This window comes from Phaseolus vulgaris, chromosome 7 (assembly GCF_051622355.1).
Source record: "Phaseolus vulgaris cultivar YP4 chromosome 7, ASM5162235v1, whole genome shotgun sequence".
Lineage (NCBI taxonomy): Eukaryota > Viridiplantae > Streptophyta > Magnoliopsida > Fabales > Fabaceae > Phaseolus > Phaseolus vulgaris.
The window spans coordinates 54,068,356-54,088,220 of record NC_143504.1 but is presented as its reverse complement, the minus strand read 5'-3'; the positions used below and the strand labels follow the sequence as shown (position 1 = coordinate 54,088,220).

General features: G+C 29.4%; 1 protein-coding gene across 3 annotated transcripts; it reads left to right on the top strand.

The window, feature by feature from the left end:
* The first annotated feature begins 5,553 nt into the window (after positions 1-5,553).
* Positions 5,554-11,859, top strand: LOC137830272 (syntaxin-71). 3 transcript variants are annotated; one of them, XM_090305287.1, is made up of 10 exons: positions 5,554-5,649; positions 5,736-6,033; positions 6,168-6,293; positions 6,756-6,915; positions 7,033-7,118; positions 7,237-7,305; positions 9,713-9,757; positions 9,860-9,922; positions 10,027-10,103; positions 11,553-11,859. In XM_090305287.1, the coding sequence occupies exons 2-10, from the start codon at positions 5,878-5,880 to the stop codon at positions 11,566-11,568; spliced, it is 798 nt and encodes a 265-aa protein (XP_090161413.1). In that variant the 5' UTR covers positions 5,554-5,649; positions 5,736-5,877; the 3' UTR covers positions 11,569-11,859. The 3 variants fall into 3 exon arrangements, with proteins under 3 accessions (XP_090161413.1, XP_068493581.1, XP_090161414.1); XM_068637480.2 differs by lacking the exon at positions 5,554-5,649 and having other exon boundaries at positions 5,681-6,033; XM_090305288.1 differs by lacking the exons at positions 5,554-5,649; positions 11,553-11,859 and having other exon boundaries at positions 5,681-6,033; positions 10,027-10,107.
* Positions 11,860-19,865: the final 8,006 nt, after the last annotated feature.

The following is a 19,865-nucleotide window of genomic DNA, read 5'->3' as shown; positions in this document are numbered from 1 at the left end:
TTAAAATTATCTAAATACATTAATTTACATAAGGGTAAATTTGTAATCTTATAATTTACACAATTCAAAATATCCTTACAACCATCACATTACTCACATATTTCAATAAACTTTCCTCACATATCCATTCTAACATACCCCAATCCAAGCAACCTCAACTTTTTTCACACTTCCCCCACACCCTCTAATCCAAACAAATAAAAAATAATTCACCTCATCTTGGTTTAGCTTAGTCTCAAAATCTTTTACAACATATATAACAACATTTGTAATTTTTTTGTCGCCAACATTTAATAAATCTCTCAAGATGTGATCATGCCTATATCAGTCTTGTCATGTCTATAACACTTTGGTTGATGTTTAGTAAAGTCTGTTGGATCCTCAGTTGGTTGGGTGTTAAGAAGTTTGGTCTGGATTATAATGGTTGAGACACCCTAAAGTGTCTCATTTTATTTTATTTATTGATAAGAAAAAAACAAATCTCTCAACCAATTTTTTTTCTTTATATTAATTATATTTCATGTGCTAACAAATAGTATAATAACATTTATTTAAAATTAATAATTTATTTTACCACAATAAATTCCCTAATTTAAATTAATCAAATACTATTTTTTTAATAAATATTAGAACACTCGTTTGTGCTTTGTTAGTTCAAAAATAAGTTGGTAGTACATTAATCAAGCATATATATAGAAATATTCTCCTTAAAGTTCGGATAACATAATTTAATATTATTTTATTTTTAAGAATCATTAGAACAAAAATAACACAATATTTTTCTTCCATCATTTACAACTTTGAATTAATTAACTCTAGAGTTTGGTACAAATATCAAACTCCAATAAGTTAACTTAAATTGAATGACTCTCTCTCTCAATATAATTTTTTTTACATTGGTACACTCTCAAGTAGAAACGTTTTTTAACCACGACTACCTCAATGACTTTTACTTACTATCATTTGTGATAACCAAGACGAATTATTAGTTATGATTTGTTAAGTCTTTTAGAGATAAGAGATTTGACATCAATGGAGCACGAGTCAACACGCATAAGAAATCATGACATCACCTCTGATCTAAAACTTAAGACAATGAATTTGTGAATTTTCTTTCCAATATATAATTCAAATTTTTATTTCTACTTAATGTACAACTCAAACTCACACTTGGATTTATAAGAAATACAATTACAAAATTCATCGTTTGGAGAAAAAAAATTAGGTTAAATGTAACTAACCTTTTTTGTGTGTATAAAAATCATGAAAAATGTTGCTTCTAATACTCTGAATTTTTTCGTTCAAACGGGTCTAAATGCATATCCAAACATGTTGTAAGATGGTCTGCAAATATATACATGTTGCTTTGAAAACAATTTTCATGCCAGCAAAATGAAGAAAGTGCATATATAAGTGGATTTCTTCTAGCATCTTAAAAAAGTACTTATTTTGGACTTACAAGTAGCATTTCATACCATATGCAAAGGACTAATATACATTAATAGAAAGAGAGAAAGATTTCCTCATTTTTTGTTCTAGACAAAAAACCATGACTACGGGTGTTCTTTTATAATGAGAATATCAAACTATTCTTGCTTGAACACTACCCAATTCCTTTATAGCCACATGGACCCAAAAAATAGTGATTAAATAATGTAGGCATCTAGGGCATTTATACTATTTTATTTTCTTTAACCAAATCAAGGTGTTGTTTAGAGTGTTCATTACATTCTAAAACAGTGATGGCGTCGAAGCACAAACCAAGCTTGGGATAAGGACCAAACCTATGATGCTAAATTACTTGATAGCAAGTTATTTTCATAATGTAAACTTTAAATAAATAAATAAATAGTTTTTTTTTTCAACATTAAAAAATCTAAGAAATAACATTGTTAAAGTCAATTATCGCATCTGAGGTATTATTCGTTTTTGAGGTTGGTGTTATGTCACAAACATAAAAAAAATCTAAGAGATAACATTGTTAAGGTCAATTACTGTATCTGAAATATTATCTGTTTTAGGTTGTTTGTCATGATTTTATCCTTCAAAAGCGTGTTTCATTAATTAAAGAAAAAATATAAAGAAATGATATATAAATGATATATAAACTGTTATTATATCTGTTATCGACTCAAATAACGATACTAAAACATTTTTATATTCTCACGCTAAAGAAAATAGAGGCGTCAGGTTTATGCTTTTGATTTTCTAATCTTTGCTTTAAAGCCGAAACTAGAAGAACTAGGCTTCTTGAGGAACATGTCTTTGCATAGTTATTTATCTCACTATATTCTAATTCATTGTTAACCTTTTTAGTGATACATAATGATAAGAAACTTCATCACGGAACTTTTGAATGGACGTTGATCATTTTATAATATGGAAGATAAGATTAATTAGAAAAGCAACAGATGAAAATTGTACGCATTCCACTACGACCAAAAGCAAGTTTAAATTATTATGTTATTATATATCAAATAAAAATCCACTTTGCAATTATATACTATTCAAAACTCCTTTTCTCTTGTTTTAAATTTTAAATACACATTTTTTTCCTCTGAAAGACTTATAAAAAATGAATTTTTAATCTTAAAATTAATGGTATACCAAACAAGAAAATGACGAAAACCATTATTACATCTAAACAATAAAATAGATACAGGTTTCCCTGTACAAGTTACTCCTACCATTAAATAGTATTGTTATTATGAAATAGCTTTTAATATATTAATTTCCTTTTTTATAATCTTGTTTGATTGATTAATCCATATGATTACTTTGGGGGTGTTGTAAGAAAAGCAATATTATATATAAAAAAAGTTGGTCATTTTCATAGATATATTTTTAAATGTTTATTTTACTCCTTTTTTAACATCTATAGCTATCAACTTTTTACACATAATAATATCTTTAAAAAATATCCTTAATCTTAGAAAATAAATAATAAATGATTAAATATATTTTTTATTAATTATTATAACGTGAAATTAATTTTTTTTTTAATTAATCTAAAGTTTAGATTTTTTTAGATAATTATAGTAAAAACACTATTAAAGTTAGATGTAACAAACAAATTTATGTATTATAATATTATAACATCCATATAACAATAAATCAATATAAAATATTTTAATATCTTATTTTATATCCTTAAAATTTGTTTGACATGTAAAAACAAAATTTCAATAGTTTTCTTCCTACTATTTAAAATTTAAATTAAAGATGGAAATCAATTTTTAGTACTTAAAAAATTAAAAGTTTAAACTAAAGAGAAAAATCAATTTTATTTGTAAATACATGGAAGAAAAAATATATTTAATCAATAATAAATTATATAAATAAATTTCTTGAATTTTCTCTTTCATAAAGGATATATAAAACATCATTTGTAAGAACTTGATTGAAAATAAATTAATTAAATAAAATTAAAAGTCTCAATAATTTAAAAATAATCCTAGAGAAAATCATATAAATTAATAAATTTAGTACTACTTGCTCAGTTAATTATAATTTTTTAAAAGTAATTGGAGGAGTTAGATTCATTGTTCATTGAGACCTTAATTAGGTATATATTTTGTGAGATGTTTGGATCAAATTTCATTGCGACAATCTCAATAGATTGTGTTGATTGAGGTTAAGGATGCACTCTGAAAAGTACGATAAATTGCTGTCAATAAATTACTTTATAAATTAGACCTATAATCTTTAGTGATGTAACAAAATATCATCATTAATGTTTTTGGTCAACCTTATTAATTTAAAGTAGTTTTTTCATTATGTCAAGAAGATATTTTGATTTTTTTTTTAAATTAATTTAAAAAATATTCCAAAAAATGAACCTATATGCCAAATTAATTACAGAACATCGCCTATTTTTAAGAGGACAAAATTCATTTATGGGAAAGCCAAATTTTGACCTTTATTATGATTCCTTCCGTCCGAAAATTAATTTATGATCTGATTTTTCTAGAAAACAATTATAAATATACTTTTTAATGAGTGGGAACTTAATTATTTTAAAAGTAAATGAAATAAATTATTCTTAATATCATTTTATTTTATTACATTAATAATATCTCGTAATTTCTCTATATTGAGATGTAGTTCAGTAAATATTATAATTCTCTCTCACCTCTTCATTAATGCATAGATAGTTTATTAATATGTAAACAATCACATATTTTCCTCGTCATTAATATACAATAGTTAGTAAATAATAATCATATTTATAAAGAAAATAATTAAATAAAAATTCATTTTATAAAAAATTAACTAATCATTACATTACAAGAAAATCATAAAATAGAAATCAATTTTAGAAAAAATTAATAATTAGTTGCTATAGTGACTAAATTAGAGTTTATTTTATAAACTTAAAAAAAAATTTCTAAATTAGTTTATATTATTGTTAAATAGTTTCTAAATTAGTATCTAATTAACTACTAAGGTTTTAATTATCAATTATTCAGATTTTAAATTTGATAGCAAAAACCTTGGTTGCTAATTAGATACAATTTAGAAACCATCTAACAATAATAAAAATTAATTTAGAAACAATTTTTTTTAGTCTCTAAAATGGTTTCTAATTTAGTCACTATAACAACTAATTATTTTTTGTCTCTAAAATTAGTTTCTATTTCATGATTTTCTTGTAGTGTTATATTAACTAAATTATATATTATTTTAGAAACTAAAAAAAATTATTATCAATTTTAAAAGTTAAATTAGCTATTAACTAAAATTTTCGTAGCTAATTAATTATCAATTTAAATTTTTTATTAATAATAAAAAATATTTTAAATAATAGTTTTATAAGGTTATACATACTATGGAGGAAACTCAAAAGATGAAACTTACTAATGTGTAGCTGAAATGTGATTCTACTTTGGTTTGTGTTGCGTTTACTGTTAGGACAAATGTTCGTTGGATGCTTCGTGGTCGATGAAATAATTGTCTTAATTATTGTGGGAAAATTAGGTTTAAGATTACTTATATCAATTATGTATAATGTACCTATTTATTGTTTTTGTTAACATATTATTGTTGTTAATTGAGGTGTTAGCCCAACTGAGATCTCAAATTACAATGCTTAATATAAAAGTTTTTATTTTAAAAAATTGTAATTAATTTCATTTATACAACTTATATTTTGAAGATACATATTTTTATTTTTTTAAAACAAAATAAAGTAGTCCAAATAGAGTAAAACCTAAAAAAATTTAGAATCTATTTATACATTTTTTAAGTAGTACATGTGAGGCTAAATAATCAACCTATTTAAGAAACTTATTCACATCAATTCTACCATTTACCATTGGTTCGTATTATACATATATATATATATATATATATATATATATTTTATTTTATTTTTATTTTTATTTTTTTTTCCTTATAAGATCTTTTTGACCTAAAAGAGATATTAGCATTAGTATTACATTGTCCTTTTATTTTATTTTTTTAACAAAATAAGCTCAAAAACATATTTTATTTATAAATTTAATAAATAAATAAAAATAATTTAAAAAGTCTTGGCGAGTCCACATACTAACAACGTCGTCTATACTCAAATTAACCATAGCATATGCAAGTTCACCGCTGTAAATTGAACACTCATTTAATCACTTTTCACACCCACCACTCCCAAAGGTAAGTTCCCACTCCTACCAAATCAAAAGAATTTTTTATTAATTCATTTAAAAAATTGTTTCATGTTCATCGCTGTCTTGATACAGCTGTGCATTCTTTGAAATCCTCTCTCAGTTCTGCGCCAACTGAAACAACCAGATCGAACTCCTCAACCGTCATCGATTGGTTGTTGTCGACAGCAACCGTCGCAAGTCAGAGATCTGTGTTTGATTCCAAAATCTCCACAGTATGAGTGTCATCGATATTCTCACCAGAGTCGATTCCATTTGCAAGAAGTACGACAAATACGACGTCGAGAAGCACCGCGATTCTAATATTTCTGGCGACGATGCCTTTGCCAAACTCTACGCCTCCGTCGACGCCGACATCGAGGCATTGCTCCAGGTAAGCCCGCGAGAAACTCGCATGACTCAATTTGTGCCCTAACTGGTGATTTTTTCTTAAGAATCACGGAATCAGGGGTTTCTCTAACGGTACTAGAGGAAATTCATATGTATTTCTTTTCTTTTTTTGTGTAGAAAGCAGAAACGGCTTCCAAGGAGAAAGGTAAGGCGTCTGCTGTAGCGATCAATGCGGAGATTCGTCGTACTAAGGCTCGGTTGCTGGAGGAGGTTCCCAAGTTGCAGAGACTGGCTGTGAAAAAGGTTTTATTCTATTGTTAGGCTTATTATTTGGGCTGTGAAAATGATTGCTTGAGATTTTTAGGTGTTTTTATTGTGAATTCTCATAAATCTTGTTGCTGAATTTATCTAACTAGTAACTTGTTAGCATCTAGGATAGTTTGTTTAAACTAATTGAAGAGTTCTTTTATAAAATTAGAACAATGAGATACAGTTGAGAAGTAAATTTAACTTTTCTGTTGTATTATAACTGTTTTCACTAGTATAACTATCCAGTTTCAAACGGAATTCCGGAAATCTTGTTGTAATTCTGAGTATTTCAATCCAATAATTCTAACGAGTTTATTCCATTTGGTGCACTTGTTTTCTCTTAGGTTTGATTTAGTTTTCCTCATGTTTATTTTGCACTCAGTAACTTCACAGCATGAACAGTTTCCAAGTGAATCCCAGTACTTTTATCTGATGCATGATTCATTTTACCCACAGGTCAAGGGTCTTTCTTCGCAAGAATTTGCTGCCCGTAATGATTTGGCTCTTACATTGCCAGATAGAATCCAAGCCATCCCAGATGGGTCTCCTGCTGTGCCTAAACAAACTGGAGGCTGGGCTGCTTCTGCCTCACGTCCTGAAATTAAGTTTGATTCAGGTAATTAAGTTTTCCATGTCTCAGGTTGATGCAGTTATCATATTTCATCTGTGGGGGCCTTTTTATCGTTTGACTCTGGTAATGTTTGTGAATCATGGAATCATCTCTCAAGTACAGATGGGCAATTTGATGATGAATACTTCCAACCTTCTGAGCAAGCAAACCAATTTAAGCAGGAATTTGAAATGCGTAGAATGAAACAGGCAAGTAACTTATAGAAGTTTAGAGGATTGTTGATGTCTTTTAGATGTAGGTTGATTATTGGATGCCACTCCACAAATATGCTTCAACTTTCAAGTCTAACTACATGTAATTTTTTAGGATCAAGGTTTGGATGTGATTGCTGAAGGATTGGATACATTGAAAAACATGGCACATGATATGAATGAGGTCAGTTGTTTTTATTGTTTTTTGTTAGATTATAAATTTAGTCTTTGTATCTTTCATTGTCTAGTCCTTGCGTGAGAAGTTGTTTACAAATTAGTCCCTAGTTTGCATTATTAAATTTAAAACATGGTTATCAAACTCGCGAGTTAACTCGCAAACTAGTATGAGTCTACGAGTTTGGTCACTGTTCTGGAGTTGACTTGTCCGTAAACCCTTGTTTTGATTTGATAGACTTGGAGTAGACTCTCTCAGACTTGGTTGACTCGGGGTAGATCCACTCAGACTTGGTTGACTCGAGGTAGACTCTTGAGTTCGAGATTGAGTCACCAAGTCTGTGGTTGGGCACCAGAACAACGAGAAACATTGTTGTCCTGGTTTGTGTTTTGAAAACCCAAATAGAAAACCCAAAACCCAAAGTGTAAAGGTGTATCGTACATCCATTTTTGCGTTTTGTCTCCGGCTGCCACTGCTCTGTGTAGCAACACTATGTTCGCTTCTTCTTTGACGCTACTCCGCTTCTCTTCTCTGATCGCATCATGGTTTCATTTCGGATTGTGATTCCTCTTCTCTTCTCTCATTGCATTGCGATGTTGTTTTGTTTCTGATCTTGGTGGTGCAGGTCTTCTCTTCTCGTGGTGAGTTTTGTTAACTCTGCCACCCATGCGTGATTTTCATCTTTCATTTCTTCATATTATATATTTTTTTAAATTTCGTTTTTGATTAATTTTGTATTTCGTCTTCCCTTTTTTTTTTTTTGATGGTTTTCTGATTGTATATATTTTCTTTACTTCCTGTTCTTTTAAAATTATTTTTCTTAAAAGTATTTTTTTTTTCTTTCAAGTTTAGTTGCAAAAAAATTACTATGTTCGGAAGTGGGACTGGTTCAAATGGTCCCAATGCAAATGCATCCTCACTTCCTAGACCTTGAAGTAAAGATTCTGTAGGAAATAAGACAGATGTTGGATGGAAACGTGGAGTAGATGTCTTTGCACAATGGAGAAAAGTTAAATGTAATTATTGCTCAAAGACATTGAATGGAGGAATTTTCAGATTCCAGCATCATCTTGCCAGTACTAGATATGATTCTGAATCTTGTGCCTTAGAGCCAAAAGAAGCTGAAGTTGTAATGCTGAAAGTTGTGGCAGAGGCTAAGGAAGCATCAATGAAGAAAAGAAGGCTCAGTAGCATTGAAAAGTTTGATGATAGCAAAGTAAACAGGTGGATACCACTCATAGTAAGAGTATGGTGTTCAAAAATAAAGGAAAGGATAAATTTAGTTATGGTGTTCATGCTAAGTTTTTGAGCTTGACTTGCAATTCTTCTGGTGAGAGCATAATTGGAGCTCATTTGAAATGGTAGTTCAAGCTTGTCAAGTTCTTTGTGGTTTTTAATTTTCTTTACTTGGTTTATATAGTTCTAAAAAATTCATATATATTTATAGGTTTGTACTAAAAAGAAGAAACTGTTTGCTTCAGAAAAATATGAATGACTTGGTTTATGTCATGTATAACTTGAAGCTCCAAAATAAACAAATTAGAAAAATCATTGCTCTTCCATTTGGTGATATTGAGTCTAATGATGAATGGATAATTGAAGATACAAATAATATTGAGGTTGAAAAAGTTCAAGGTGAAGGTGATAGTGGAAATGTTGACATAAGTGGTCCAAGTTCAACCGATCCAACTCTAGAGGCATTTGATCTTTGATAATATAGTTTTTTATGTCAATGTTGATGATACACACATATCATATGAGGAAGAGCTTCATGGGATGAAGAAGATGATGATGTTGGAGAAGATATAATTATGGGATTGGAGACACAAACTTGAAGATATTTATGTTTTGTGATTGCATGAACTTATGTATTTGGTGTTGTTTGAACTTATATAGTCATATGTGCTAAACTTAATTGTTTTAGACTTATGAAACTATTGTTTACTATTTTGATTAATTATGGCTTGAAATTTTGAATCAGTATGGTACTTTATTTATTTTTTCATATGATGTAGACTACGTAGACTCATAAGAGTTGGGTCTACGAGTCAGGTTTACGAAGCTTCCATGAGTTTATGTAGACTATTGAGTTTGATAACCTTGGTTATAAAGGTGTTAGTGTTTTTTATTTTTATATAGGAATCAAAACAAAACGTGTCAACTGCAGAGGCCCAATGTATTCTGTTTTTAATGTAGGGACCGAGGTGAAGCATAAAAATGTTTGACAAATGGCAAGGATCAATTTGTGAACATTATTTCTTGTAGAGACTAAACAGTTTTTTTTATATGGACTAAAATAAGAAAATGTTGTATGGTATAGGACCAACTTTTTAATTCAATCGTGTTTTTATGTTCTCGTGTGTGTGCACATGTGTTATAATCCTTTTTAAGGTCATTATTCATGTGTTAAATACAGGAACTGGATCGACAAGTTCCGCTGATGGATGAGATTGACACTAAGGTGAGAATTATTAATTTCTGCCTGTAGCCTAAATATATTCTTGGAGATGTTGGCATTTAGAACTTGAAATTAATATGACTCGATTGTTTGGCATCATTACAGGTGGACAAGGCATCCTCTGACCTTAAGAATACAAATGTTAGACTTAAAGACACAGTGAACCAGGTTATCTAACTACAATCTATCTGTATAGATTTCTATCAATTTCTAGTTCAATCAATAGGTGAAATTTTTGCTGAATCTTAATATGATTTTTTTTTTCCATCCAGCTTCGGTCCAGTCGAAACTTCTGTATCGATATTGTTTTGTTGATTATAATTTTGGGAATTGCTGCCTACTTATACAAGTAAGACCCCTATCTCCTTTCATGAAATTGAAAACACTCAGCTTTTGTCTTCTGCTCATGAATTTCAATTATTCTTTATAGTCATGCTCAATTCGCTTATTGATTTGAATACTGGAAATTTTGGTGTAAGTAACATGATCTTGTCTGGGAAATTTGAAGTACATTTTTAATTTTGTCCCCTGGATTGAAGATTTAAAATATATTTCATACGGTGGCCATAATCTGCACTTTAAGTCTGAAATTGGACTTGTCTTTGTTAGTAAAGCATTTGTCTGACATTCTTAGTATGCATATGCATCCTTTGCTGCTGCAGAACATAATCTTGTTTTTTTCCCATCTAGCCCATATTTCATATGCCTTTACTTGGTTTATGAAATGTAATCCCATCACCTATTTTCTTTGTGATTCATGATTCCCTTATTGACTCAGCACTAGCTCTGAACTGTTGAAATCTGACATACTAGGGCAAGTTTAGGTTAGGTGTGATTAAGAAATTCTTTTGAAATTAAGACGAGAATATGATTATCTAGTAAAACTTGAATGTTTCCCTTAAATGCTAATTTGCAAACTACTCAAGCCAAATGAATTTATTAGATATTGTCGTATAAAAGAAAGTTTAATAAACTTTGCAGAGACGATAATCATGTTATGGAAAGCATTATTGTAATGACTTGTTAGAATTGGAGGACTCTGCTTAATTTTAAAGTTATAATAAAGGATCTGGATCTTCTCCTGTCACGATCAATATTCACGACCATCAGCAGAAGTCCTATTTGATAAATTTTAGCTGTTTATGAACAGTTTGATACATATTAACTGTTTATGAACAAGAGAATTCTTGTTTAATTACTTTTAACTGTATAATACTTAATATATATACAGTTGAAATATAAACTAACAAACCCATTATCTCACTAAAATATACATTCATACTCCATTCTTTTTTTTTGGTTTTGATTAGTTTTTATTTCAACGGCTATATTTAATACTAAACTTTATAAATGGTCAGGATTTGTTATTAAACAAGACTTCTCCTGTTAACGTTGAGCAGCATAGAATCCAAATCCACAAATGAAGAACTACTATATAAAACAAATTTTTAATGCAATGCGGTTGAAATAAATTATGCTCTACCTAAAATTTTTAATATTTTTTATGTATTAAGATAGTGGCTCCTTGTCACTTTCTGATGGCGTTACTAGGATTTTTGTTTCAAAGTCTTGCATCCTTTATCTGTTTGTTGATACACCTTTCTGACTTTCCATTGGCCTTCCTGCGATTTTTAATATCATAGCATGCGTTTTATGGTTGTGTTTACTAGTCTTGCATGCTTTTATTTCCTCGTCTCTTCCCGATGGTATTACTGAATTTTAATATTAGTTTTCACTGGTTTGGATGCTTTAACTGTTTCATGAGATACCTGTCTGACTTGCCGTGCTCATTTTTCAGCGTACTAAAGAAATGATATGCACAAAGGCTTGGACGTTCAGAGATTTGCCTTTACTTGTATTTTGAGAATAACGTTTCTTTTAATTTTTTTTTATTTATTTCTTCCATTGTGAAAATTTCCTGTTACTTGTGAGATGTGCGCTTCTGCTTTTTAACCAGTCCTGTGTATGCATGCAGTCATATCACACAATACCATTAGTATCTTAAAAATAGTCGTTGCTGCTTATTTTCTGTACGTTTGGTATATTAAATATATTGTATCTTGACGCTGATGATTTAGGAAGGATGTTCTTTGAGTGATGTGAAATTCTAGCTGGAGTTAGCTAGCTACTAAAACGATGATAAAAAGTATGGGGATCCCCTTAATGAATGAGAAAAAATGATTCAAATAGTTATTTGTTGTTACCTGACTAGCAAATCTCATAGTTTTGAAAATATTGTGATTTGTGACTAGTAACTGTTCCTTTATTAATGACATGTCATGTGTTTATCCGGGTTGAGTGGCATCGACGAAATTTTATGCTTAAATCTCAAGCAATTTCTCCAACACAAAATATAAAACTCCAACACTGCCCTTGGTTTCAATATTCGGAAGTGATTGTTATATTCTCTAGATTTCAATATCTGAAAGTTATTTTTGTACTTTATTTAAGCTTTTGGATGACTGGAAATGATGTGGTATAAATGTTGTCCAGGATTGAGATAATTAATTTACCTCTGGATTGATATAATTAATTTACCTTTTACAACGAAATCTCAATTTGTGAAAGTAATGATTGCAAAAGTTTTATTCTTTGGATGCATGAGAGTATTGTGAGTAACTCTAATAAGTTTAATTATTCTCTAAGTTCTTTTAGTACGAACTTAGAAAACATGAGTTCTAGTAGTTGTAGGTGTTATTGTTGTCACAGGATAGTGATAAAGGTACTAAGAACATAAAAAAAATCTTAGAAAAATGTTTACACATGGTCATCTGCTCTTGTTATAATAGGAGACTGCGTTTAGATGTCGTAGACATGACCCATGGAGGACCGCAAACAAGAAAAACACTCTAATGAGCAAGACGAAGACGATACAAAGACAAAACCTCAGACAAAGATCCCTCCATGCCACACAAAGATCCTTTGTCGAATGCAGAAAAAAAAAATCCTCGGATTTAGACACCAAAAAGGCAATGCAATTGGTGGGTGTGGGTTTTACCTGCAAGCCGATAAAACGCAGATCATGATTAAATTGATATTTGAGAGGAAATTCATTTCATAGTGATTTTGTTATTTACACCCTCCTTACTAATTAATCCTATCTTAGTTTTTTTATTACTTTTATATCCTAACCTGTTTTCCTTCCCACATCCATTACTATTATCTTAGTTTTTTTTTTATTACTTTTATATCCCTAACCCGTTTTACTTCCCACACCCATTACTATTATATTGGTCCTTCCCTAGAGCCCAAGACTGACAATTTACTGTTAAATTTCCCTATTAAAGTAATTGACTAGTCTAAAAAAATGATAAAATTCCGACTCAAAAAATGAAAAAAATTGGTCAATATGAAAAGTATTTAATATAGTATATTGTTAATTTTTAAAATAATAATAAAAAATCCAAAATGTGTTATTTCTTTTTTATTCCAAATATAAACTTAATACTATTGATATATAATGTTGAAATTTAGACTCAAGTACTATGATATATTTTATTTAAATTTTTGTATGGAATTTAAATGTTAAGAACTTGCTAAATTATACTTTATTTTTTGTTTACCACGGTAAATTTATGGTATTATATTTGTTAATATTATTTTATATATTACTTAATTAAAATTATTATTATTATTTTACTCGATTCATTGAATTTTGAATCAACATTAAAATATTGGGTTCTTTTAGTGGAACTTCCTAATTCGTATCTCATGTTTATAAGTGTTCTCTGAGATTTGTATGTTGTTTTTCTAGCGTGTCTTCAAAATATATTGAATTTGATATATTAAAATAGTTTTTAATATATTTTTTAAAGTGTAATATATATATATATATATATATTATATTTTTACTTTTCAAAATTCTATTTCAGATTTTTTGGCTCCTTCAAAATTATTTGAAATTTTTTAATTAAGCTCCGTCATTGTTTGTGTATAATTTTATATTAATGTGGTGAAAGTCTCAAACAAAAAACTTTACTAAAATAATACAAGTTAAATAAAAAGATATTTTATATGATAAAATTAAAACTATATAGAAAAATCCTTGGCGAGTTCTTCTTATATCAAATAACACACAAAAATATTAAATTTCTTTATACTTTCTAAATTTAGTTTTGCAATTTTTTTGTCCATTTATATCAAAAAAAAGCTAAACAATTATAAATAATAAAGAAGTTTTTTTGAGTTAGTCATTAGTTAATTATTAATGATTTATATTAACTAAACCATTATTTTTTTTATGATACTATAAAATGACAGCTAATCTTAGACTAATAATTTAATATAGTCAAACTAAGTTTAGTTTTAATGTCTAATTTTATATCTCCATACAAAATTATTAGAGTTCATTTTTTCATATGTAGAGCTTTTTTCCCCTCAATATTCCACTTTATACATGAATAAAAATATAAAACAATTACATCATCTATAATTACCAATAACATTGACCTTGTATATGCTCTTAAAAGAAGAAACATAAAGAGCGGTGAATTCTGAGTTGAAAGAACAAGATTCCCCCAACCCCTATTAGGATCCACCGCTGAGAATGATTACAAACCTCAAAATAAGGTAACAAAATTTATAGAAAGTACATTCTTGATGATGTTGTTATCAAGATCTAGGCTTGTGATTTTGTGCCGAAAGGGATAAAAATCATACGACTTTCTAAAGGTTTTCGGACAAAGGGGATTAGCCACAGAAAACTAATTATTGGAATTAATTTACTTTTCTGGCTCAGTTTTTGAATGCTGAAACCACACTATAGTCTTTCATATAATTGTAAATTGATCAATAACATTGATTACCCAAAGTTCATAATGTTGCCTAGATATTCTGGCCCTATAATGAGGCTTGTATACAATTCTTAAAAGTTTTATATAATGAGGAAGAAACATCTTCTGATGAGTTTTTTGTAATCATGGCACTTGATTTCCATATGAGAAAATTATTACAACCAGGGGAATAAAATCATTATGGAGTTGAATTTTGGAGCAACGTGTGAGAAATTGTTGCTGAAGGTCATCAGAAGCAATGCTGAAAATTTGAACATTTTGAATCCCAATTGCCTTGTGATGATTTTCAGCAAAAGAAAATAACAGTTACCGGTTCAATTTCAAACATAACTACTTGCAGAAACTTAGCAATGAGTGTAGCAGGGTAAAATTATAAATGTTCATGATGATGAGCCTAATTCAACTGTTGTATTCAGTATTTCATTGCAGCAAAGGGAAGAGAAGTGCCTGGAGTTTCTTCTAACCATTGGATGTACAACATTGGTAGCTTATTGCACTCTGTCATGCAATCTTCTTTGCTTTTATGGAAGAAGAGTACTTGCTAGATGAATCTATTTTGGATTCAGTGCTCTTGTTTAATAAGCTTGAGCTCTAGGTGTACAAAAATTTATGTGTTAATGTTGTGATAAGTTCACTTTTGTTCAGTAGGTAGTTGGAAGAAAGTTTGAAAGTGGATTCGAAGCCACAAATGATGGGGTGTAAAGCAGTGTAGCTTTTGTCTGACAAGGAATCTTGTTCAATCAAAATATTGAGTATTGGACATGTGTTGCTTCGAAATTGTCTTTTAATGCATGCATTGATTTCACCAAATCAACTAATTTCAACATTAGAAGAAGACCTTGCACCATTATGTGTGTACTTATCTAAATAAACTCAATCTTTGCTTAAACTTCAGTTTTTAAACTCAATGAATCATATGTTTTTCCCAATTCTCTTCTACTTTCTTTGTATTACACAGATTGCAGTATCAGATTAAGTTATTGTCATCTTAAAGTAAGACAAATACTGTGAACATATTTATTAAGCTTGACACAGAATTAGAATGCTGGATCCCACCATGCTTGATTATATTCTATTTCTGGTCCCAATGTGAAGTTTGATTATTAAAATTCTGATTAATTGTTCTTGGCCAGAGTGCACCACATTCTGGTTATCATTTCACAGTCTACTATATATGAGTATAGGTAAATATGACAATAATTTGATAAGAACCTAAAAAATTCCAAGTATTATACGACATTACATAATTGGTCTACTTGCATAGAAGTGGATTTAAGTTTACAACAAAAAAAATGTAGTACTTCTCTACTTTCACCCCCTTTTCCAAGTATTTCTGCAGTGCCTACTAACATGGAATGTTAACTAATTATGGTATGTCTGAAAACCCCTTTTGTCAGTGTTGACCAGAGGAGTAACACATTCCAATGAGAAAAAATCCAAGGGGAAAGAAATGGGAATTCATGTTTAGTTGAATAAAGTAGAGAAACAACCATGTATTTAGATTATGTTGTTAAGATTGAAAAAAAAAACAGTCATGTAAATTTCAATGCAGGTTTTCAAACATTGGACTTAAAGAAGTGAGAGATTAAAGCAAAGGTGAAACATAAACTTAGCATATGGGAAATTGAGATAAAGAAAAGAAAATAATTGAGCGATTGATTTGAAAGGAAAGATGGGCATGGGCGAAAGATGGCTAGAGAAGGTTGTATTTGGCGTTATTCCTAGAATACCAATACCATAGTCCAATTGCACCAAACTCCAAGAAACAGAACATGCATGAACACAAGGTGGAGAGACATAATAAGACCAACTTGATTCTGCTATTTGGTCTCTTCTTCTTGGACCTAATCACCTCAATAATCAATTTTTCTGCATCCCCTTAATTGACAGCCTGTTTTCACATTACTGCTTCTACGTTTCAATCTCTGAATCATTGCTCCATCAACAAGCCCCCACTTCCCACACTTCCTTCCACTTTTTTTTTCACTCTCAAAATATTCAACTCCATCAAGACTAATGATACTGGATAATCATATTAATTTAGACTTACCCATTGTATATCTTTGTGATGTGTGTAGGAATGAGTATTAATTAAAGCAACATTGTTCCCATCGGAAATAAATAAATAAATCCAATTTGTTTATTATTATTATTACAAAGTGAACTTTAAACTCATTTGTTAGGATAAATTCGAAATGACTCTAATACTATATTAAGAAGTGAACTTTAAGTCTAACTCAATCTCATAAAATCGGCTTATGGGATGAGGTTTACACTCACACACACATATATATATATATATATTATGAAAGACTCTAATATCTAATCGACGTGTGATCTCTAACAGTTATGTTATGTTATATTTTAAAAAACTAAAAAATATTAAATATATTTTTTTTGTCTACTTTTACACTAAATTAATTTTCCTCTTTAGTTCAAAAGATTTATCTAATAAACAAAAAATTATTCGATAAACAAATTTTAATATGAACTAAAATGTTATGATATTTCAAATTGATGTATATCAATATTATAATACGATCCACGTTAAAAATTTGTTATGTAAAAAGTTATTTATAAAGCTTTATTTCAATAGTTTTTTAATTATAAATATTTATGAGGTTTAAGGATAAAAATTAATTTTCTGTTATAATATATGGACGATAAAAATATTTAATTATAAAAAAATATTTTTATTTATTCTCATGTATATTATTAGTTATATATATGTGTATTTATTGTAATAGAAGAAGAGGAAAAAAATAATAAGAAAATTACAGAATTATTTTATTATAGTAATATTTTTATATACTTGTATTTCCATAAAATAACCTTAAAAAGGGATTAGAAGACTCTTCACCCATAGATTCATGTGTTGGTTCCACATTCATTGTATCATTTGTTGGTTCTCATAAACAAAAAAGTCGGAAAAATTATAACTTTTAACCTATAATTTGACAATAGATGTATAAGTTTATATATATATTATTCCGTTTACTCATTCATATTCAATGTCTGGAACTAAACTCACACTTGAGGGATAAAAGAGAAGCAATTAGTGGAATCGAAATGTTATAATTGTCTTGGAATTAAGTTAATGAAATAATTAGAAATGGAAACGCAACTTGTTTGGTGTTGTGTATACGTATACAGTGGTGATGGTGGATTGAAATTCGTGTATGATTATGACATGCGTTTAGCTTTCAAGTCACTTCATGCGTACAACAAGAACATTCCTCAACTTCAAATCTGAACACATTCAAATCCATCTCAATTAATTCCAACAAAAATGGTTTTACACTTATGTCAATGCTTTTCCCTTCCACCTTCAACATTTTGAGCATGCTTAAACGCAACTTTTGCAAATACATTATCATCAAAATCACCATTTACTTGCGTCATATAATATTATTTTAACCCCTTACTTTGGTAAGATAGAAAAAGATTTGACACCACCATTCAATTCACCAATACAAATAGAGGTCAAAGAAAAATAAAAATAATTTATAATTGTAGAACATAACTAAATGCTCATGGTGAGACATAGAATTCATTCATATCTTATCCTTCATACGTGGATTGATATAAAAAAGAAGACTAACGCAAAAACACACAAGTTAAGACAAATTAGGGTTGGCTAGAGGGAACATCCCCCAATAGATAAGTCTACATTGAGAGCACATTTTTTCTTCTTCTTCTCTTTCATGGCCATAATCTTCTCCTCAAGATCATCTTGATGGATCTCAATCATGAATATGACTCAATTTTTAATTAATATTGTAAAATATAATCTAAATATATCTGAAAAAAAAAGTATTACACAATATTTCCTTCTCGACACTATTTATTAGATTTGTTAGTTGAACTAGCTCTTTTTTGGGATGCTTGAGGTAAATATTTATTGGTTTTTTCATGATTAGTGTTTGTATAAACCTAACGATTTATTTTGGTAGGGTCTTACTAAAGTTCTCGTCAATCACGTTTACTCTATTAGTAATATTTGAATATGTGATCTTACTAAAGAAGTTATACTTAGATTATTGGCCAATCAACAAATTAAGTAAAATTGGTTTCAATTTCTTAATAAGTTGAACTCATATATCCAAGTCTCATGATTGAGAAAATATATTTACACTAAAACAAATTAACTAGTTTTCTGACCAGAAATAAAAAAGTCTAGAAATACTTCACAGCAATATTAAAGCAAAAAAAAGTTAAATCCTTGTTGATTAATTAACATTATATCAAATTATCACTAAAAAAGAAATTCATTTATTTATGAAATAACAACAAAAATTCGTAGATAAATCAGTATTAATTTATTCACGAATTATTTATGGACCAAAATTTGTATATAATGTAAACATAAGTAATTTATCTACGGACAATATATCTATGAATATATTCAACAACATTTATTACTTTTTCAACTACTTATATTTCAAATACGGATTTAGATATTTAGGTATCAAAATAACTTTTAAAATAGGCATATCACCCTGCATCCAAAACCGAGAATCGAGATTAAAGCCACCTTAACACAAAAGATTTTTTAGAAGATCGATATCTTCTCAACCCATACAATAACAATTAGTAAATATGTATATCCAACCATGGAAAGCTATAATGTAAGGTGAATGAAGTGTGAGAGGAGAGGAGAGGTGGAAAGGGAACAGGTAAGAACAGTCATTCCTTGAATGGGACCGGTTGGTGAAGATTCTGTTGATTTTGGCTTAATCCCAAGTCCCACATCGGTGGGTTCATTGTTTGGGAAGGAGGTTTGAGGGTTATAAATTAAACTCTCCTCCTTCACTGATATATATCCCAATTTGTAATATCTTCTCTCATAGTAATAAAAGTGAGCTGTTTTTGCTGTGCTCGGAGATTAGGCTAAACAGGCCGAACTCCGTTAACAATTTTAGGGTGTGTTCTTTCCTCTTTATCTCTTTTATTATTCCGCTTTATTTATTCAATATTATTTGTCGGGTAGCTCTGTTAGGGTTTTGTTTTAGTGGGAAAATTACCCGTTTTTCCCAACAAGTGGTATCAGAGCCGAAGGTTCGCCTTGGGTTGTTTGAAATTATTTGTAATATTGAATATTATATTTTGAGTTTGTAATGGCAAATCAAGAAGAAGAAGCCAAGGATGTATCCAGAGTGTCGGGCTCCTCTTCATCATGGTCGAGGTTCCCGGTGTCCACCTTGAAATTGGCGGTGGAAATATTTGATGGCACTGGACATTTTGGCATGTGGCAAGGAGAGGTCTTGGACTCTCTTTTTCAGCAGGGTCTTGATATTGCTATTGAAGGAGAGAAACCA